This window comes from Bubalus bubalis, chromosome 6 (genome assembly GCF_019923935.1).
Source record: "Bubalus bubalis isolate 160015118507 breed Murrah chromosome 6, NDDB_SH_1, whole genome shotgun sequence".
NCBI lineage: Eukaryota > Metazoa > Chordata > Mammalia > Artiodactyla > Bovidae > Bubalus > Bubalus bubalis.
Window position 1 is genome coordinate 21,617,375 of NC_059162.1, and position 21,595 is coordinate 21,638,969.

The window sequence follows — 21,595 nt, forward strand, 5'->3', positions numbered from 1 at the left end:
CAGTGATGCCACCCAACCACCTCGTCCTCTGTCGTCCCCTCCTCCTCCTGCCTTCAATTTTTCCCAGCATCAGGGTCTTTTCTAATAAGTCAGCTCTTTGCATCAGGTAGCCAAAGTATTAGAGCTTCAGCATGAGTCCTTCCAATGAATATTCAGGATTGATTTCCTTTAGGATTGACTGGTTTGATCTCTTTGCAGTCCAAGGGACTCTCAAGAGTCTTCTCCAGCACCACAGTGCAAAAGCATTATTTCAATTCTATGCCGCCTAGGTTTGTCATAGCTTTTCTTCCAAGGAGCAAGCCTCTTTTAATTTCATGGCTGCAGTCACCATCTACAGTGATTCTGGAGCCCAAGAAAATAGTCTGTCAGTTTCCACCGTTTCCCCATCTATTTGCCAGGAAGTGATGGGACCAGATACCATGATCCTAGTTTTTTGAATGCTGAATTTTAAGACAGCTTTTTCACTCACCTCTTTCACCTTCATCAAGAGGCTCTTTAGTTCCTCTTCGCTTTCTGCCATAAGGTGGTATCATTTGCATATCTGAGGTTGCTGATATTTCTCCCAGCAATCTTGATTCTGGCTTGTGCTTCATCCAGCCGGGATTTCTCATGATGTACTCCGCATGTAAGATTAAATAACCAGGATGACAATATACAGCCTTGACATACTCCTTTCCCAATTTGGAACCAGTCCGTTGTTCCATGTCTGGTTTTAACTGTTGCTTCTTGACCTGCATACAGGTTTCTCAGGAGGCAGGTAAGCTGGTCTGGTATTCCTATCTCTAAGAATTCTACAGTTTGTGGGACTTCCCTGGCAGTGAAGTGGTTAAGACTCTGTGCTTCCAATGCAAGGGATGCAGGTTCGATCCCTGGTCAGGGAACTAAGATCCCACATGCCACACAGCAAGGCCAAAAAATAAATAAAAATAATTAAAAAAAAAATTCTACAGTTTGTCATGATCCATACACAGTCAAAGACTTTAGCATAGTCAGTGAAGCAGAGGATCTCGATAGTACTTTATCCACTGGGTGGCAGGGCTGAGCCAACTGGATTACAGAATTGAGTAAGAAAGAACTTCTCAGAAAAGGGGAAGTTGGGTTAAGCACAAAATGTCCCCTCTCTCTCATATTTATAAACATCAGTACAGTCCAAATTTCCCTCATAGGAAAACAAACCATCACCTCTCACCGCCTCACCATCCTTGCTCTATACGTAACTGGGCCGCAGGCTTTGAGGAAGAGGGACTGGTTATGTTCAAGTGTAGCAGAAGGAACCGAGATTAGGTTTCTTATTGTTGATAAGAAACAGCACTAGGTTCTGAATTAGTGGCATATTCTATTGCACAGACATATCCCAATCTATCAATTCAATTTATATTTAATAACATATTTTCTCTATGAAATGTACTCTTCTAGATGCTATGAAGAATAAAAATATTTAAAAGGACACAGATCCTGCTCTCTAGGAATTCATTCCATAGGACAGAAAAGAAACTTTACATGTAAGTTCCATATGAGAAATATTTTTAAAATATGGAATGGAGTCTTCAAAGAGAATGGAATTCTATTTGGTTATAAGGTGAGAGATAAGGGGATTTGGGTATCAGGAAAGCTTTCATAGAGGAAAAGTTATTTGGCTGTCTACTGAAGAGTGGGTAGGATTTTAAAAAGTAGAGATGGGGAGGAAAGTCAGGCATTCCAGGTAGAGAGAAAAGTATAAGCAAATGCAGAGAAGGATATATTAGGGGAACACGGTATACTCGGGTTTGGCTGAGGAGTAGAGTACATTTCTGAGGAAGTAGTGGGAAATGAGACTGGAAAGTTTAGTTTGGGTCACTTTGTGAAGGCTTTAAATACTAGGTTGAAGTATTTTAATTTGATTCAGTAAGCAGCGGGTTTGGGAGCATCACAGAACAGATAGGAACTCAACTGTGTAAGATTAATCTAGTTGAGGTTTATGGATTACAGCAGAAAGATCAGTTTAAAACTATCAAAAATAATTTATGCAAAAGTATTAATAACAAGGATATGAATCAGAGTGATGGCAGTAGAGTACGAAATAACAGCTTCTAGAAAAACAATGGAATGATGGCCTCTTCAGAATCTGGCAATTGACTGAATGTGAGGAATGTCAGAAAGGAAGGAATTGAAGACAGTTTTTAGATTTTATGCCTTGATATCTAGGGGAACATATAATGGTTCCATTAAAAGAAACAAGAATAAGAAGTGAATTTGAGCACACGGGGAAGATTATGAATTCCATACCAGACAAGTTGAGTTTGAGATGCCAACTAGAACTTTCAAGACAGGCTAGAGGTTTCCATGAGTGATGTACAGATGGGCAAACTGAACAGAAAATCCTGAAGACAGAAAAGGAGAGAGCCAAGCAGAAAAGCTTTCAGTGGGGCAGAGAAAAAAGGAACTGCTGACAAGGGAGAAAAGGATAAAGTCCAAAAGGACATTTAAATTTACAAAGATGGCAGTTTTCAAATTATATAGAAGTCAAGGGGAATATGGCCTAAAAAATCACCCTGGTTTCCTCTGGAAACTTAAAGAAAACCATTTCAGTGATAGAAGAAGCCAGGCTACAAAGGGACAAATTTAGCCAACAGATAAGGCTGGTATAAGTTACTCTCTTAAGAAATTTGACAGTAAACGAAAGAAAACATGGGTGATAGCATGAAAAGGGAAAAAAATCTTTTATATCATAAGGCTACCTTAAGAAATATCTTAAAGGTGTCTGCAGTAGTTTTGAACAAATTAATTCACCTTCTCTCTCCATCTTTCCCTGAAGTTGGACAACTCTCAGATCTTCATTCCTTCCTCAACATGGTAGAAAAATAGAGACACCAATAAACATAAAATATGGACTTCAACATGAGATGGTTTCCTTTTTTTTAATGGCTGTTCTGGGTCTTCTAAACTGCTGGGGCTTATCTTTAGTCGAGGCAAGTTGGGGCTACTTGCTAGTTGCAGTGCTCAGACTTCTCATTGGAGTGGCTTCTTTTGTTGCAGAATACAGGCTTCAGTAGTTGCGGCTCCTGGGCTCTAGCACACAGGCTCAACAGTGGCCCACAGGCTTAGTTGCTGCAAAGCATGTGGGATCTTCTCAGATCAGGGATCAAACTCGTGTCTATAGAATTGGCAGGCTGATTCTTTCCCACTGAACCACCAGGGAAGCCCCAAGATGAGTGTTTTTTAAATTGAGGTATGATTGACATACAACACTATATTAGTTTCAAGTGTACAATCTAATGATTGACATTTAGATATGTTGCAAAATGATCACCACAATAAGCCTAGTTAACATCTGTCATCATATATAATTACAGGATTTTTTTCTCATGATGAGAACTTTTAAGATCTACTCTCTTAGCAACTTTCACATAGGCAATATAGTATTATTAACTATAGTCACCATGCTGTGCATTACATCTCTATGACATTTATTTTATGACTGTTAAGTTTATACCTTTTGACTCCCTTCACCCATTTCACCTACTCCCTACCCCAGGCAACCAGCAATCTGTTCAAATGAAGTTTTTTTTTTTTTTTTAATAATTAAAATTAAACTGAGAAACAAGAATCTTCAGAAAACAAACTAGAGACAGGACGCTAGATTAAGTATTAAGAATCCTGACTTTGGAGAGTGGCTCCACCAGTTACTAGCTATACGTCCTAGAGCAAGTCTGCTGCTGCTGCTAAGTCACTTCAGTCGTGTCCAACTCTGTCCGACCCCATAGACGGCAGCCCACCAGGCTCCCCTGTCGCTGGGATTCTCCAGGCAAGAACACTGGAGTGGGTTGCCATTTCCTTCTCCAAGAGCAAGTCTACTTAACTAAAATAAGGAAGTACCTCTCTTTAAAAAAAAAAATGACTGGTAGAATCCCCTTTAACTTTAGTATTTTACGGGTCTTATCCTAAACCCTTTCAGTGAAGATCAAACAAGAACCCATGTGTTAAAGCACTGAGAAACAGGACAACACATTAGAAAGAGTACCTAGTTAATTTATTTATTTTGGCCGCACCACACTCAAGGCATCTTAGTCCCTGACCAGAGTCTAAACCCACACCCCCTGCAGTGGAAGAAGGGAGACTTAATGGCTGGGCTGCCAAGGAAGTCCCCAAGAGTACCTACTTTAGATCAGACAGACCTGGGTTCAAGATTTTGCTCTACTTACAAATTGGTGACTGCAGGGAAATTACTTAACCCTCTGAGCCTGACTTAACCCTGAGTCACAGAGTTATTGTGAGAATTAAATGAAATAATCTAACCTTAAATCATTGTAGAACAAGGTGACAGATGAATCTATAAATAAAATATTACGGAGATAATTATGTAAAGGACCTGGTTTATTACAGGTGCTCAGTGACTTGGAGGAATACTTAGAGTTGATCAGCCTCAAATGCCACACTCTCTTTTAAACCTTTATTTGTCTCTAAATTAATATTCCCTAGAGGAAAATGGGAAAGATAAGAGTAAAAGGGAAATTTTCAGAGTGGAAATGAAAGTAGTGATTAAAAGGACAAAAAAGGGGGCCTTGAGTCTTTAGAGTCCTAAATGTTTATCAGAGCATAAGTTAACGAAAAGAGAAATGCAACCAGCTCCTTGTATTTGATTGGAACTGAGGGTAGAGGGCACTTCTCTCGCTAGAAGCTTTGGCTTTGCTCAACCACCTCCTGTAAAGCAAACAACAATCACCGCTTGGTTTCCTATTGATACTGGGATTGAAGAGGGTGGGGAAGGAACAGGTAAAGATGATCTAATCTGCAAAACTCTTGGATTTAGCCCTCCTTTGCTGTTCCTTACTGGACCTGCTGTTTTCCTCCCTTGCACCCCACCAATGTTTGTACTCACTCTGTTTTCAGGACAGAAGTTTGTAAACTTTTTTCTTCTTTGGCACAGGAACTGAGAAAAAGAATCAGAAGGCACGTTTTTATCAGAATACCAGGTTATAAGGTGAAAGGTTGTAAACAACTCTGTCCAGGACAACTCCATTTCAGAATATGTCTTGGCTACGGGCCTGGTAGGCAGCAACTGCCAAAGTGAAATCGTTTTCTGGCATTTAAGGAACCTAGGCACAAAACAGCTCAAACAAGTGGTCTGCACCAAGTTTTGCAAAACGGGAAAGAAAGAAGAAACTGAAGCCCAAGAGAGGGATTTAAAGCAAAAGAGAATGGTATTAAGATTTTTTTTAAAAAAGCAAGTCAGTACTCCATAGCTGTGCCCAAGTAAATACTGGCATTCCTCTTTCTCTAAGATGTTCCAAATATATACCACTCTGGTCTGTCACACTCACCTCTCCTCCCCTCCTGCCTCTCAACATTTATGCAGTTACACATCACACACTGTTTTATAATATTGTCATTATGTATGTATTTATTTGTCAACATTTTGGTATTTCAGATTTACATACACTTCCACATCTATCAACCTAAAAACTCTCTCAGAAGTTACAATTAAACATTTTAAAATTACTTTAGTGAGAGTCTCACCTTTCCTATTCTACCTACTTCAACCAATATTGTCGACCAGCTAAAAACAACTCAGGCCTTATTGGTTAACTTTCTTAAACAGGGTGCCGCCTCAAACCCACACACCCTAAGGATCAACATGTTCTGTTCCCCTTTTTGTTCTGGGGGTTGGTCCTGTGAGTGTGTGTTTTCCAGTCGTCTTGATGCCTGATTCTTGAGCTTGCTTAATAGTGCAGTTGGGTTGTAACTTGTTAGCCTTAGGGTGTCAACCCAGTTAGGATGTGCAAGAGCAAGTAAGAAGGATCCTTCACAGCAGTGAATAGCCATTTTCTTGCTAAGAGGGTAGGATCTCTATATATTCTAATGCTTCTTGTTTACTTCCCCATCTCAATCTTGGGAACACTGTCTTCCTCTTTCTAGCACAAGAAATGAGGTAATAATCTCCTGATTCTCCAACCCATGGGGAGGAACTCAGGAATCAAAGAAAAGGGAGAATTCCTGTATCTGTGCACAGAAGTCTTTCTTACTGCATCTCTGAAAATTTTCTCAGAAGTCAGCTCCTAAGGCAGCTCACGGCCAGCTAGGGAAAAACCCATCTGACAGAGAGCCAAATAACACAGGATGAAGAGTCAGGGTTTCTTTTAGCTTGAACGAACATACAGTGTGCTAACGATCCTTCTGTCTTTTCTTCCCTTTCTTACCTATTTCTAAACAGTTTAGGGGGAAAAACTTTTCAAAGACTGCAGAATGGTTCCTTCAAACAGAAACACGGCCATCTTTCCCTGACACTTTCCCTCTGACGAATGACAACTTTCCTTTTAACTAACTTGAAGGCTGTGAGGAGTGTGGGCAGCAGATTTAGAGGTGTACCTCTGATTTAGTAAGTTGGAAAGGGGACGAAGACGAGAGAGTTAAAATAACTCAGGGAAAAGATGACTAGAGTGAAGCATTTTTTTTTTTTTTAATTACTTTCCTGGAGAAGCAGGGAGTGAGTGAGATACTCAGAGCCCAAAGAACACACTTTAACGAAGAGGTAATGAGGTAACTGGGAGAACATAAAGTGTTCCCTAACTCTGCAGATCAGGGACTGAAGAGATGACGGGATAAGCGGCAGGATGTGGACACGCCCGTACTGTACCGGTCCAGAGAACAGAGAGAACCGAGTGGAGGACGCAGGGGCAGAGGCACACGGATCGGAGCCCCCAGCCTCCAGCTCAAGGGGCTAGAAAGGGAGTGGGGGATGGCCAATCAGTCCCACATATTCGCTTTGCTGTGACCGCTGAAGAGAGGTTAAAAGTTTGTGACAAGTTCTCTTTTCCTTCCCACACAGCCGGGATTTCTTTATGGGGGGAGCGGGGAGGAGGAGGGGGTTGTTTGTTGATTTTTGAGAGATGCGAGGCAAGAGAAGGACAAAGGGGATCTTCCTCAACAGTAACGACTGCACTCCCTGTCCTCCGCCCCATCCTAAAGTATTCTTGGAGCTCTGGGATTGTTTTTCACACGACTTGCGATTTGTGAGCCGGGAATAAACAGTCGCCTCTAAATTAATTACATTGGCTGAGGTTAGGCACGAAATTCCATCATAAGCACATTTTCTTTTTACCTCAAAATATAGCTCCCACTCCAAAAGCATCCGTACCCGCCCTTCTAAGACCACTGGCCTCGGATAGATTTTGGGGTCAGTGAAGCATTCCTTCCTTGAGCACAAGGGAAGCCGCCCCATAGCCCCTCCGCCCCCTCCTCCCAGCCCCGCAGCGATGCACAACAACCATTTTCCCCGCCAGGAGCACACTGTGTCCACGCGCTGCTGCGACCTCGCTGATTGGTAGCGCTCCTGGTAAACAAGGAGCGGGCAGCCAATGGGAGAGCTGTGCACGAGGGGAGCACGAGCCTCCAGGCCAGCGCTCGCGTGGACCTGCCTGCCGGGCTACTATATAAAGCAGTTTCCGGCTCTCAGTTGCAAACTATCGTTTCGTCTTCTGAAGTGGAACGCTTTAAGCCTGGCCGCCCAGAGCCGGAGCTTCCCTCCAGCTGTTTAGAAGGAAAGAGCTTATTTTTCTCTTGCAATCTCTTGATATAACTCACGACTTACATTTTTGGGTGGACGTGTTTTCGAAAATTTAGTAGAGAATTGAGAAGTGAAAAAGTTTTAACTTACAGCAAAGGGTCCTTTGAGAGTTTTGTTTTGTCCTCCTTTTTAACTCTTAAGCAAATCCAGCCCAACATGGTGATGTTCAAGAAGATCAAGTCTTTCGAGGTAGTCTTTAACGACCCCGAAAAGGTGTACGGCAGTGGGGAGAAGGTGGCTGGCCGGGTGATAGTGGAAGTGTGTGAAGTCACTCGAGTCAAAGCTGTCAGGATCCTGGCTTGCGGAGTGGCCAAAGTCCTGTGGATGCAGGGATCCCAGCAGTGCAAGCAGACGTTGGACTACTTACGCTACGAAGACACGCTTCTCCTGGACGACCAACCAGCTGGTAAGTCACCCAACTGTTTGCTGGAGGTTGAAAGCGGATTCAAGAAGAGAATTGATACGGATAAAGCCCACACTGTAGATCCTAAGTTGCTCGGGTTGTGGGGTTTGAATTTTGTGTGGCTTCTTTATCTTTTTTAGCTTTAACTTGCAAACCCCCACCCCCACCCCCCAAAAAGGGTGATTTGTGCACCTTCTCAGGGTGCAGTGTTCTGCGGGTGAACTTGAGGAATGTTGACTTACTTATTGAAAGGTTTTTATGTCTTAATAAATTGCTTGTTCTTTGCTTGCTTCTTGTTTGAGATGATGATAGGTTGAGCCTTTCAGCACTGCAGGGCTTTGCAACTTTTTGCTCAGCGAATGCATCAGTATCTCATTTAAGAACATAAGGGGTTCTGCATTACTCTTGCACGCTACCCAAGAATTCCTTATTGCACAGATGCATTTTAAGTGTAACAAGAAACCTAGAAGCTTCTCCTTTTTCTCTCCCTTCAGGTGAGAATGAGATGGTGATCTTGAGACCTGGAAACAAATATGAATACAAGTTCGGCTTTGAGCTTCCTCAGGGGTAGGTTATGAACTAAATGCATCTGTGATCTTATCTGTCTGTAAAAATCTTCTCCCCTTTTGATCAGTTACTCTTCTTGGAGAGCATTTTTAAATTGTTTGCTTTTTCTTGATAAAGGCCTTTGGGAACATCTTTCAAAGGAAAATATGGGTGTGTGGACTACTGGGTGAAGGCTTTTCTTGATCGTCCCAGCCAGCCAACTCAAGAGACAAAGAAAAACTTTGAAGTGATGGATCTAGTGGATGTCAATACTCCTGATTTACTGGTGAGATTCATTTTAAGAGTTTATTCTTCTGGGTTTCAGAGATAAGTAGTTAGGTTTTTAGGGCATTAAAGTGAAGCCTGTCAGGGAATCAAGTCCTTAAGTCATCAAAGTGGGAGAGAAAACTACCTACTTTAAGCAGTGTAAAGAGAAACAGAGAAAGGATCTCTAGAGATTCTTAAAACGTCTTTTTTCCACTTCATTCTACATAGGAACCTGTGTCAGCTAAAAAGGAGAAAAAAGTTTCCTGCATGTTCATACCTGATGGGCGGGTGTCTGTCTCTGCACGAATTGACAGAAAAGGATTCTGTGAAGGTAAAAATCTAGTGCTTAAAATGAGAGACTCTTAAAACAGGAACTGTGGGTTTGGGAGTAAGGGTAGGAGGCAGGAACAGATTAAAAGTCATGGACTGCACTGAGCATCAGTTTTCATCTTTCTCATTGCCAGGTGATGAGATTAACATCCATGCTGATTTTGAAAATACGTGTTCCCGCATCGTGATCCCCAAAGCTGCCATTGTAGCCCGCCACACTTATCTTGCCAATGGCCAAACCAAGGTGCTGACGCAGAAGTTGTCATCAGTCAGAGGCAATCATATTATCTCCGGAACCTGTGCATCATGGCGTGGCAAGAGCCTTCGGGTGCAGAAAATCAGGCCTTCTATCTTGGGCTGCAATATCCTGCGAGTTGAATACTCCTTACTGGTGAGTCGATTGATGGGGTTGGAGAGAGAAATTGTTCATTTGTCAAAACGATAGTGGTGTTTCTCCAGATTTCTAGCCTAACAAACTGATGTCTTCCTTTCTAGATCTACGTTAGCGTCCCTGGCTCCAAGAAAGTCATTCTTGACCTGCCCCTGGTTATTGGCAGCAGGTCAGGCCTCAGCAGCCGGACGTCCAGCATGGCCAGCCAAACCAGCTCTGAGATGAGTTGGGTAGACCTTAACATCCCAGATACCCTAGAAGGTGAGCCAGACACCTGATCTCATTTTTTTCCCCTCTGGCCTGGGTGGGTTTGTAAAATTGTGGTTAGGCTTTTCTTGGCTGGGCTTCTTATTATCTCCATGCTTTATCTCTCTAGCTCCTCCTTGCTATATGGATAGCATTGCTGAAGATCACCGGTTGGAGAGCCCCACTACTCCTCTGCTAGAGGACACAGATGGTTCTCAAGACAGCCCTATTTTTATGTATGCTCCTGAGTTCAGGTTCATGCCACCACCTACTTATTCTGAGGTGAGAATTGTCATTTACCACTACATTTGTCCTAAGCCTTTTATAGGACGTTAACTTCTCAGGATTTCCGGACTGGATTGTTGTGTTTTTTCTTACGCAAGCTAAAATACTCTTTTTCTTTTCTTCCTCCCAGGTTGATCCCTCTGTCCTGAACAACAATGTGCAGTGAGCATGTGGAAGAAAAGAAGCAGTTGTACCTACCTGTTTCTTTTCATCTCTCTTCCTGGACTCTTTAATTTTTTAGAGACTCAACAGTCTCCACAGTGGGGTACAGGTCCACCCCAGCCTCTTGACTCTCAGTGTGGGAGGTGATCAGCAGGCAATCTCCTGGGCCTTAATGGGTGCGCACTCGTCCTCAGCCAGCGAGATGATGTGATACAGAGTTTTTTGCTAGATGGGTTTAAAAACACATTAGAAAAAAAACTAAGGCCCATCCCATTTTCTTGAATCTCTTTGAAAATTGTGGCATTTTCAGTAGTTTTGAGTAAGGGGTAGAAATGGCATCCTGGAATGGTGTTCCCACGGTTGAATGGAGGGGATTATATAATAGAGATATTGTTATAACAATAGATCTTGAACCTCTGCGATGTGGAGGAGAGCCAATTTAGCAAACTAAGAAAGTGAAAAGAAAAAATGGTCATGGCCAAAACTTTGGGAAAAGGATGTTCTTAAAATCATTGTTCCCCATTGTTTGTACACTTACAGAAAAAGAAAAGCCCTCCAGAATTGATTGGGTTTGGACTTTTGAGCAAGCTTCCCATGTGAATTAAAGGGGAGGAGCTCTAAGTTTCATTGTTCAGAAAGTAGTTTTAATCAGTCATAAAGCAGTAGTAACTGTGCCCCACCAGAGGTCTTAAAAGCCATTTTTAGAGCTTGTTGCACTGTGTTCTCCTGTTGGCAAACATTTTTATGTGGGAGAATTTTTGTTTTTTTCATGTGACTCCTTGGAATTGATTCTGAGGCGATGTCCTTAGCACTTTAGTTTGTGTCAAATTTGGGGTTTTTTCCTTTCTCAGATGTAAGCTAAAACTGGTCTACTATGTCTCTAGGGGTAAGCACAATGACAGGGAAAAAAAAGTGTTACTGCTTTTGAGACTTTGTCCCAGTGTACGGAATTCTGCAGTTCTGACACGGATTATGTAAGAAGGGTTGCTGCTATCAGCCTTGCCCACTGTGACTTCTCCAAACCCAAGGAGGAACCCTAGATAAAATGCCCCAACACTGTGATAGAGCATCCAGATGTTGCCATGAGAACCCAGAAGGCAGATCTTCACAGACGCCCCAAGGGCTCACTTCCTGCCCAGTGTTAGGAGACAGGGTTGTTGACAGCTCCTGTCTCACTGCAGCCTCTAGCACTTGGTCAGTCACTCTCCACCTTAGCACTTTGTTCACTGTCCTGTGTCAGAGCTCTGAGCTCGCTCTACCCTTTTCTGAAAAAGTATGTGGGCTGAAGGTGGTTTCATTTTTTGTTTTTTAATTGTATATCTTTTTGTATGAGAAAAACTATATTTTGTACTTAACCAGATATATTTTTCACCCCAGCTGGGGGTATTCTTTGTAAAAAAAAAAAAAAAAAAGAAAGAAATAAAATAAAAATAAACTTTTTTAATGGCAAAAAAAATGTTTCTCTTCTTGTCTGTAAGATAAAATTGAAGTTATTAGAAAGAAAATGTGCCTAAAGGAGCTTTCCCCCTTACTTCACAATTCAGATTGTTGAAAACCCTATAGAGAAACCATTTCTTATTGATCCTAAAGACTGTAGTCAGAATGGGGGTTCGGAGGGTGAGGAGGGAAGGAATTTGAGCTACACTGTCTTTTGTCCAATTCACTGAAGAACTTCAGTGAATAGTGGGGTCTTCTGGTGGTCTGACCTAGTTTTCTACATCTTTAGTTAATCATTACTAAATTTCTTCAACTTGGGAGTATATAAAGCTTTTTTTGTTTGTTTGTTTAATGAGCTCCTGAAATACAGAGAAATGAATTTTGTAAGGGCATTTGGGAGGAAAGTGTTGTGGTACTTTTATTTCTTATTTTGAGTTCATCATAGTTTCTTGCAAGTAAAAACATGGTTTTTATGTAGGAAGACAATACAGGACTAAAGGATTTTTAGTTATAAATATCAAGTTTTTTGAAGACAGCTACCTTTTTTTTTTTAATCGCTGCAGCTCCTAGAACAATTCCTATCCAGGCACATGATCATAATTCAGTAAATGTTTGCTGAACATTCAAATCCACCTTCCTCCTTAGGGTATGCTTTACAGTTCCTGTTACTTCTTTGTAGAGTAATAACAACAGATTGATACCACAACTCCACCTCTAATTGAAATTATTATCCCTAAAGGAGTGACTTACAGTGATAAACCCCGAGATGGCAGAGGTTAACATACTTTCTGATTTCTGTTACATTTAAACTTCTGCAGACAAATCTAGTCTTAGCCTTTATTGGGAGAGGGGGGTTGGCTTTTCTCTGAATCTCCACATAAGTAATTCCCAACTTCAGACTCCTAAAAGTTCATTAAGAATGAAAGTGTTAGTTCAGTTGTGTCTGACTCTTTACGACCCTATGGGCTGTAGCCTACCAGGGTCCTCTGTCTGGAATTCTCCAGGCAAGCATATTGGAGTCGGTATCCCCTTCTGACCCAGGGATCAAACCTGGGCTCTGCATTGCAGGCAGATTCTTTACTGTCTGAGCCAACAGGGTTCATAAAATCAATGTAAATTGAACAGAAAGTAGGATTGAAAAGATTCTTTTCCAGTTCAGTCTTTGTGTCTAGCTTTCATTCTCAGTAGTTCTTTTGCGCCTCCTGTTTTTTCTTTATCAAGGCAACAGGTTCTAGCTCTGTTGCCATGGTGACTGTCACCTTCACTCTCACCTTTGCCTCCTCCATTTCTTACCTGCTCACAAATTTAGGGCCTCCTCCCTCTTTCAAATCTGTGATCAGATTTGAAACCAGGTCAAAGTTGATGGAAAAGTTTTTCTGGAGCTTGTTTTCCAGGGACTGGAGGGGTGGGGCAAGGACAAGAGCTGGCCAGAGGGCAGGACAAAAAGAAGGGGAGACCGTGGAGCACACAACTCGGGTTGTTTGTGTACACAGCCAGGCTACTGGAGTGTGATACAAGAAGGGGATGGAGAGGGTAGATAACTTACAGCCGACGTCTGATAGAGACTTGAGCCTTGAAGGGCCAGAACATATGCATCCCCTCCTGATAGCATAATAGCTCAAATCCAGCACAGTCCAACAGAACTTCTGTAATGATGGAAAGGTGGTACATTTGCACTAATACAGTAGGCATTATTCACACGTGACAAGTGAGCTCTGAAACGTGTGGCTGCTTTTACTGACAAACCGAATTTTTATTTTTGTTTGTTTTAAATTTAGTTAGCTCCATGTGACTAGTGAATGGCACAGAAAAATCTGAGGAAGGAAGGAAGCAGCTATAGCTGTTCACCCAGAGGAAATACATCCCTCCCTTAAAGCACACAAGTCTCTACTGGACTTCCTTTTGACTTTGATACACAACTCCTACCTCACCTCAGGATATCTGCATATAGGCTCACTTAAGTAGTCTTCCTTGGGTCCTAGCCCAGCTATTTCTCCATTTAAGTGGGTGGATATTTTGGGTCTTCCTTTCCCATACTCTTCTCATATGTCTATAAATTTTTAAGGAACTATAACCTACACATACACCCATTAAAGGAGATCCAGTTCTTAGTACCATTTATTCATCAGGTCTAATCTGGTATAGGAAGATTTAAAAGAAGGAAGACAGAAAACTATCTAAAGAGAGAAAATAGCTAGAGAAAGTAAAATTAATAAGAAAAGAACTGATACTTCTACAATCAGGATCCTGGACCATCTTGATAACTCTGGACAGACTGGAAAAAACAAAGATATAATTTGGGAGGGAAAGTATGGAGAAGATCTGACCAAGCACCTGGTCAATAAAAAAAAAAAAAATAAGAGCTAAAGGTTATGAAGTGGGCTGAAGTGACTTTTGCCGTTTTTCCACTACTATATAGACCTTTTCCTAGAATTCCTTCCATGGACTATCTCTAGGTAACAGAATGCATAAGATGGATAAAGAAAATGTTTTGCCGACCCTCCAGTGGCCCAGCCCTTGTCTCAAGCGTCCTGAACTCAGTAGTTCTGGAGTGGAAAAAAAACAAAGCAACTTTTCTCCCAGTCTCTGTTCTGTCCCTACATCCACTTCCATTTCCTAAGCTGAAAAACTCCCTCTCAGAGATATCTACAGATCCAGGGCTGTGGTCCTGGCCCAATAGGTGAGTCTATAGCCTAGAAGAAGTTCAATATCAGCCTTCTTATACTATTAAGGAGAAATAGTATAGTGTGGTAATTAAGCACATGTACCCTGGAGTCAAGCTATCTAAATTCAAATCCTACTTCCACCACTTAACAGACTGTATGACCTTGCAATTTGTTTAACCTGTGCTACAGTTTATCTGTAAAATGGAAAATAATAACAGTACCTACCTTAGAAGATTGCTGTAAGGATTTTAAAAATCTATGGGAAGTATTTCAACAATGGCAAACAAGTGCTTTTTTAAAATTTTAAATATTTATTTATTTTTGGCTGTGCTGGGTCTTCATTCTTCCCATGGGCTTTCTCTAATTGCCGAGAGCAGGGCCTACTCTCTAGCTCTGGTGCCGGGCTTCTCATTGTGGTGGCTTCTCTTGTTGCAGAGCATGAACTTTAGGCGCACGGGCTTCCATAGTTTCAGCTTGTGGGCTCTCGAGTTAGGGTTCAGTGGTTGTGGCAAACGGGCTTAGTTGCCCTAAGGAAGATGTGGAATCTTCCTGCACCAGAGATCGAACCTGTGTCCCCTGCATTGGCAGGTGGATTCCTATCCACTGTACTACCAGGAAAGTCTGGAAACAAGTGCTCATTATCTAAGATATCGCGAAGGCATATTCACCACCACCACCTTGATTAGCTCAGTCCCAGGCATGTCCCCAGATCTGTCTTCCTCTGACCTGTCATAAATAACCATTCTCTCTGTTCCTCTGAATTCCCTTCCTGTGTTGGGGGAACAAAGGAGTCTGAGAAGAGGTCGGGGTACAGAAGCTGACTCCACCTTAGTTAATTCTGTAGTGGGAGAAAGGTGGCCCATTACTGGGACTCCCAACCACCGGGCCAGGACAGGTCCTCTGCACAGCCCCATGGTATAGTTCTTTCGTACTCCTGCGTGCTTCACAGGCCTCTGGAGTAACTCTGTTACTCCACCTTCTGGAAATAAGTTAATTGAGCTCTCAACTTTTCAGTACTGTGGGGTTGCCAGAGTCGGAAACAACTCAGTAACTAAACAACAAAAAACTTTTCAGTACACAATTTCAGGGGAAAGATTCCCACCATTTGAAGTGATAAACTGAGAAACAGAGAGTGATGGATATACAGTGTGACACTACAAAGAACTCTCAAGACTCCTCATTTGAAGGTATTGCATTTCATTTGATTTATTTCCCTAAGGTAAATGCATGACTGAGTAGCACAAAAACCAGTGGAGGTGAGCTCCACTGATGAAGCCCAATTTAGCCAATTTAGGCTATTCCTGTCTTGTCTTGACACTTCCCTTGGTGTGACCCTGCTGTGTCCCCTAGGGAGCCTGTTATGTAAGGAGAAAAGAATGGACAGGCTCTGAAGGCTGGGGTTTTTCTGACTACCAATTGGTTGGTCATCTTCAGGTAATAGAGTGATGGGAGGAGGAAAAGGAGAGGCAGAACATGGGGATGTAACTGTGAAACCCACAGGCTTTGAGCCCTGAGATGTCACTCAGGGTCCATTCTTATTCCTTGTTGAGTGATGGAGCTGCTCACCACCTCTCCAAGTCAATCAAACAGTCAGTAAACAAGTTCTTGGAAATGTCTGGCTGGGTACCCAGCTCAGATATTTTTAACCTCTTGGATAGACGGACAGAGGAAGGATTTCAGTTGCTGGGAGGAGAGGTGGGGTTCAGGACTGTGAGAACTGTGTTTCCCTTGTATGGTTCTGTGGCTAGACCCCTCCCTCTCCAGCCCACCTGTCTATATTCCAACTTCCTCCTTCGCCTATCCAGGCTCACAGTTTCCTTCCTTCCTTCGTCTCCTGTTCTCCTGTTTCTCTCTGTTTCATCTTTCGTGCTTGCCTCATCTTCCAGGTCTGAGGAATCTTTGATTTCTGTTTCAGATCCCATTATGTTTTTAGCTCCATATCCCTGAAGATCAGGGGAAAGGTGGTTGGGTGGTAACCAACGGCTCCTTTGCTTTTGCTGGAGAAAATGTTGCCTGCCACTGGGTACCCAAAGGCTTCTCTTTACTTCTACTTCCCGAGCTGTCCTGTAGGAGAGCTCCATTCTCTCCTGCAGTCTCATGAACCATACTGCCCCCAGCTCTTGGGAACAGAATTGGAGGTCTTGGAAGGCCAAGTTTGGGCCACACATACCTTTGGAAAGTAGGAGAAATGTTGGTAGAGGTCAGAGGCAGTAAACCATGGGCCCATGGGTGGAATCAGCTTGCAAGCATTTAGACAGTTCTACGGTTTCTTCTTAAATATCAATATTTGAATTAGTTGTAAACATTAAACACCCTGGAGGAGGGCATGGCAACCCACTCCAGTATTCTTGCCTGGAGAATCCCCATGGACAGAGGAGCCTGGCGGGCTACAGTTCAAGGGGTCACAAAGAGATGGGACACAACTGAGCAACTAAGTACAGCACAAACATGAAACAATCAGATGTCAGTAAAATCTACTGTCTGGCTCCCCCTAAAAAGTAACCATCTTTGGTAACACTGAGACCACATTCCTTGATGGCATCAACCCGCTAGAGCTAAAAAAGTTAGGCAGACTCATATTTACCAGTTCTTGCCATCCCCTATTGCATTCCACTCACCTGCTTCACTTCTTTATACCCTCGTCTGGTGTTAAGGTTTGTCTTAGGTTGTTACCTCTGGTCTAAGTAGGGCTTCTCTAGTATTTCCTCTGAAGGACCCCTAAGATTACAGAGACTGAATTCCCCCCCCACCCCCAGGGTTCCAGAACCATCCAAAGTAACCTGTCCCAAGCCAGAAATGTCTTTGAAGTATCTGTTTTATGTTTAAAAACTACAAGTTTTGATTTATACGGCATAATATATTTGTGTAGTTTTAATATAAGAATAGTGTATCTTCCCCCACTGAAAGGTTGTTGTTGAATCACGCGAATACACCGGGATTCTTGGCCCCCGGAGGAGAAGAATTCAATCCGGAGCCAGAGACGAGGCTTGATCGCTCAGAGCTTTTGTGTAATAAAGTTTTATTAAGGTATAAAGGAGATAGAGAAAGCTTCTGACATAGGCATCAGAAGGGGGCAGAAAGAGTACCCCCTTGCTAGTCTTCAGCTGGATGTTATATAGTCACTAGCAGTCTGTTAATGAAAGAAAGGAATGTCTTATAATTCAGAATAGCACCAGGCCCCTTGCCCATAAGATGCATTTTGGGATAATCTTGGCCCCAAATGGTTTATCTTGGGCCATAAAATAATTAACTTGAATCTTAAAGAAGGGCAGACCACCATACAAATAGTTTCATTTACATAGATTAGGGGAACAATATCTGAGTATAACATACTGGTTTGTCAAGTAGGTTTTGGGCCAAGAGGCGGAACCGACTTGGAGACAGAGTTTGGGGTAAAGGCGTAGTACATTAGCATAGCTTAAGACAAACATTTCCATAAGAAAAATGCATTGGTTATCTCTAGGCTCAAGAATAGCTAACTTCAGGAGAAACCAGGTGTCATTATGGCAACACAGTATTTTAAGAGAAACCTCTCTTTAAATTTGTATAGAGAAGGAAAAAAATATTGCTAGTTTGTTTCCTCCTGCCGCTTAAGAGAGATAAAAATGTCTGACACTTGCAGGCTATTTCCTCCATTTGGAGACCCCTGGCCTTCCTGCCTGTTACCCTCTCACCACCAAATCTTAAAAGTAAAATTGACATTCTGGAAGATGTGCCATGTGTAGTCTGAGGCTCCAAGTATATTCACCATTTCACCCATTGGTAAACTAATTTCAGTAGCATGATGCTAAAGACAAGAGGCAAAAAGAGACATGGAAAGAAAGACGTGGTTAGAGAGTCAGAAAAGGAAAGGGATCTGAAAGACAATGAGTTGGAGGGATAAGTTGCTTTCTGGCTCTTAGCCGCCCCTCCTGACCTAGCCCAGCCCAGCTCCTGAGAAGTCTGTAGACATCCCTGATAGCTCGGGACAGGTGTAGAGTGGTGGCTCAGGGTGAAAACCTAGTGTCAAAACAGGGGCCAAGCATGGGAGAGGTGAGGGGCCAAGACCAGCCAAGTATGGTCAGACAGGAAGCATTGTCCAGGGGCCAAGGAAGAGGCTTGCAGACAGGAAGTGGAGGGCTGAGAAAAGGACTGGTCAGCATTTGTCCTTTCTCTCACTGAGCCCATCTTTGTTTCACATCCTCTTACCACCCTTGCCCAAGAAAAAATGAGGCAAAGAGTTACTTTGACCTCCTTAGAGGTAGGAATTTCTTCTCCAGAATGGCTGTTTCTCTGGCCACAGAAGAATATAAGGAGGATGAGCACTGGGACTCCTTTCCCCGTCCACACGGGATGTCATCTATTCTCTCCAAGACAGGAAATATCCCAGATCTGTGTCCCTGACTCAGCTTAGTTTGTTTCCTCCACTCCTTTGGTGGCAAGGACAGGTCTAACCTCCCTCCTATTCTAGCACTATTAATGCTGTTGTTGTTGTGGTTTAGTTAAGTCGTGTCCAGCTCTTTGCAAACCCATAGACTGTAGCCCGCTAGGCTCCTCTGTCCATGGGATTTCCCATGTAAGAACACTGGAGTGGCTTGCCATTTCCTTCTCCAGGGGATCTTCTAGACCCAGGGATTGAACTCACGTCTCCTGTGTTAGCAGTCAGATTCGGTACTTCTGAGCCACCAAGGAAGTCCACTATTAATGCTACCCTGAGTGTAACAGAGAATGTTAGAGACACAATTTGGATATTTTTCCTTGTCCATTTTATACTAAGGGAAAGGGAATTACAGGGTGGAGAAGATTCAAGGAGAGGCAGGGGTCTAAGTTTTGGGAACCCCTAGTCCGCAACTGAGAATCCCAGGAGGAGGAGAAGTTTGAGAATGGACAACAGTCCCAGAGTCAGAGGTCACTGGGGCACACCACCCCCTGCATTGGTCAGGACTGGGTTGAGGAATCCCTGGATTCCTTTCCCAAAAGTCTTGGTGCCTAGGCTGCTCACACTTAGCCTCTCAGGTCCTACAGTTAGGGTTGGATCACTCTCTTTCCACTGACTCCCATTAGAGTTGAAGAGGGAACCTCCTTTCCCTCCAGAATACAAAATGGCAAATTAAGTCCTACTGGGGATAAGGCAAAGCCCTTTTTGAGGTGATTCTAAGAAACTAGAACTTCTTATTTCCAGCTTTCTAGTCCCAAATGATATTGGGGAAAAAGTAAGTCTCAGTAGGGGAGAGGTCAGTGAAGAAGAGGTCACCATTGTTCTGTCAGGATTAGCTAAGCGAGCTATTTCTGTTTAGCTCATTTCTCCTCTTTATCCTCTGGCCAGACATACTACATGAGGGGGATAGAGGAGACCTGCCCCACAGGCCCCTTCCTCAGTCAGAAATTCCCTAGGAGTCTCCTTGAGTCCTGGCTTGCTGGTTGTGACCTTCAACTCTTCTTCCTTGCTAGTTAATGGAATTGCTGATCCTCCGGCTATTTGGGCTGAAGCAGTTTCGTAGAAAGGACTGCTAGATGCCTGAGGTATCTTTAGCATGTCCAGCTGAAAATGAGGTGGGGAAACCCAGCGGATGGAATGAGTTCAGCAAAAGTTGGACACATCTTCACCTTTGTTCTCAGGAACATTTATGTGGATTCTTGCAGTGGATCAACAACGACTTGAAAGATTCCTTGTGGATGTCTAAATTCTGCTTCATACATGAAGAATTTGAGACTCATAGACTGGATATGACTTCCCCAAGGGCACAAAGCTATGAAATGGAGAAACTAGGACCACAAATCAGTGCTTTGCCCAGTTGAAATGGCAGCTTTCCCCCTTGGCTTAGTTCTTAAACTAGCCTACGCCTACAAGCCACCCTTCCTTCCTTTCAAAGTTCAACAGCAATAAAAATAAATTGAGGGGACTTCCCTGGCGGGCCAGTGGTTAAGATTTCTCCTTCCATTGTGGGGTGGGTGCTGGGCTTGATCCCTGGTCGGGGAGCTAAGATCTCAGATGCCTGGTGGCCAAAAAATAAAACAGAAGCTATATTGTAACAAATTCAATAAAGACTTTTAAAAAATGGTCTATATTAAAAAAAGTCTTTAAAAAATGAATTGAGGAAAATATGTGTCTTTTTCTCACCAAATCATGGGTGTTCTCGGCATCCAATATTTGAGCCTCTAATTTTCTTCAGTTTCCACTCCCTATCTTCTAAACTGCATGTTGCATCTCCCATTCAGCACTCCTTCAGATCACCTGAGTCCCTGAGCCTAAACCTGCAGACCCCGATCTCAAGCTTCCAGCCCAAGGTGGGAGGGGAACAATAGGCTATGGCACATAGGGTGGGGAAGGATACGATTCTTGCCCAAGAATCGACCCTGCCTGTGGCCTAGGTCATGGGCATGGGAACAATCTGTTCAACACAAGCAAATACCTAATACAAGGCTGAGCAAGAACAGTGTGGGTAAGTGTTTGTAAGCAATGTCTTGACCTCAGCCCTTTCAGATGGTCCTCCAGAGGACTAGCAGCCCCCCATGCCATGAACTGAGCCTTAGGCTTCAGCTTCAGCCTGCCCAACAGAGCCTATGGAAAGTAGGGGAAAGGTCAATGGAAACAGTCTAGCTCATTCCTGGAACCATTCCGGAATCTGGGGAAGCTGCTGGGTCCCTTGTCTCTGGCTTTGTTCAGCAAGGTCACCTGCCAGGAAGGACAGGAGGCCAGATAGGAAAGAGTCCAAGAATGGACTGATCTCTCTTCACACTTGGTCTTTGAAGCAGTACAACAGATTCCCCAGAGGCCACTCTAACCTTTATCCTTTCCCCTATTTCATGGGAAAAGGATGTATGTGTAAAGAGGCAGACAGAGGTGTGTGTTCTGTCTCTCATCTAGAATTCTTCTTTGTTCCCACTCTTTTTTAAGTACATATGCTGGCATTAGGTGGGATTTAGGAGGCCAGCTGTGCCCCTTACATAGACACAGATCTAGTTAACCAGATAAGGTCTGGTGTGTGTGTATATGCAAGTGAGTTAGGCAAAAGGAGATTTTTTTCAGGGTCTTTTATTTTTGTTTCTTGCTGATCTCTTCCTAGCCACAATCATGGTGTATGTCTATGAAAAACCCCTGAGACAGGTCCCTTGGCCCCTCCCTCCAACACACTCACACAATACCTCAGAGAACTAGAAAAGGAAACACATCAATCATCACAAATTGCTCAATAACTCTGGAATGTTCTGTTTCTATTTCAGCTTCCTTCTCTGTTCTCGTGGCTGCTGCTTCCTATCACACTTACTACCTAACACTTACTACCACATCCAAACCTGGCTTTTAAGGTGCTTTCCCTCAATGGAGTCACAGCCCCTGT

At 43.0% G+C, this 21,595-nt stretch overlaps 1 protein-coding gene and 1 long non-coding RNA gene across 6 annotated transcripts in view; one reads left to right on the forward strand and one right to left on the reverse strand.

The window, feature by feature from the left end:
- The window catches only part of LOC102392878, a 43,195-nt gene extending 37,374 nt beyond the window's left edge, over positions 1-5,821 (reverse strand). For 3 of the 5 annotated variants that reach the window (XR_006551687.2, XR_003110014.3, XR_003110013.3), the window contains exon 1: positions 4,859-5,820. This is a non-coding gene — a long non-coding RNA (uncharacterized LOC102392878). Of the gene's footprint in view, positions 1-469; positions 531-4,858 lie in introns of those variants that run through there. The other 2 variants (XR_006551686.2, XR_003110015.3) reach the window with 2 other exon arrangements.
- Positions 5,822-7,427: 1,606 nt separating this feature from the next.
- LOC102393086 (thioredoxin interacting protein) lies at positions 7,428-11,629 on the forward strand. Its single transcript, XM_006040909.4, has 8 exons — positions 7,428-7,949; positions 8,441-8,513; positions 8,631-8,778; positions 8,988-9,090; positions 9,224-9,480; positions 9,585-9,741; positions 9,857-10,008; positions 10,142-11,629. The coding sequence occupies exons 1-8, from the start codon at positions 7,700-7,702 to the stop codon at positions 10,175-10,177; spliced, it is 1,176 nt and encodes a 391-aa protein (XP_006040971.3). The 5' UTR covers positions 7,428-7,699; the 3' UTR covers positions 10,178-11,629.
- Positions 11,630-21,595: the final 9,966 nt, after the last annotated feature.

Bases quoted from the DNA above. Each gene is read 5' to 3' on its own strand.
- LOC102393086 (XM_006040909.4), top strand. From the start codon at position 7,700: ATGGTGATGTTCAAGAAGATCAAGTCTTTCGAGGTAGTCTTTAACGAC. The intron at 9,091-9,223 runs GTAAAAATCTAG...TCTCATTGCCAG, and splicing joins CAGAAAAGGATTCTGTGAAG to GTGATGAGATTAACATCCAT. The intron at 9,481-9,584 runs GTGAGTCGATTG...CTTCCTTTCTAG, and splicing joins GAGTTGAATACTCCTTACTG to ATCTACGTTAGCGTCCCTGG.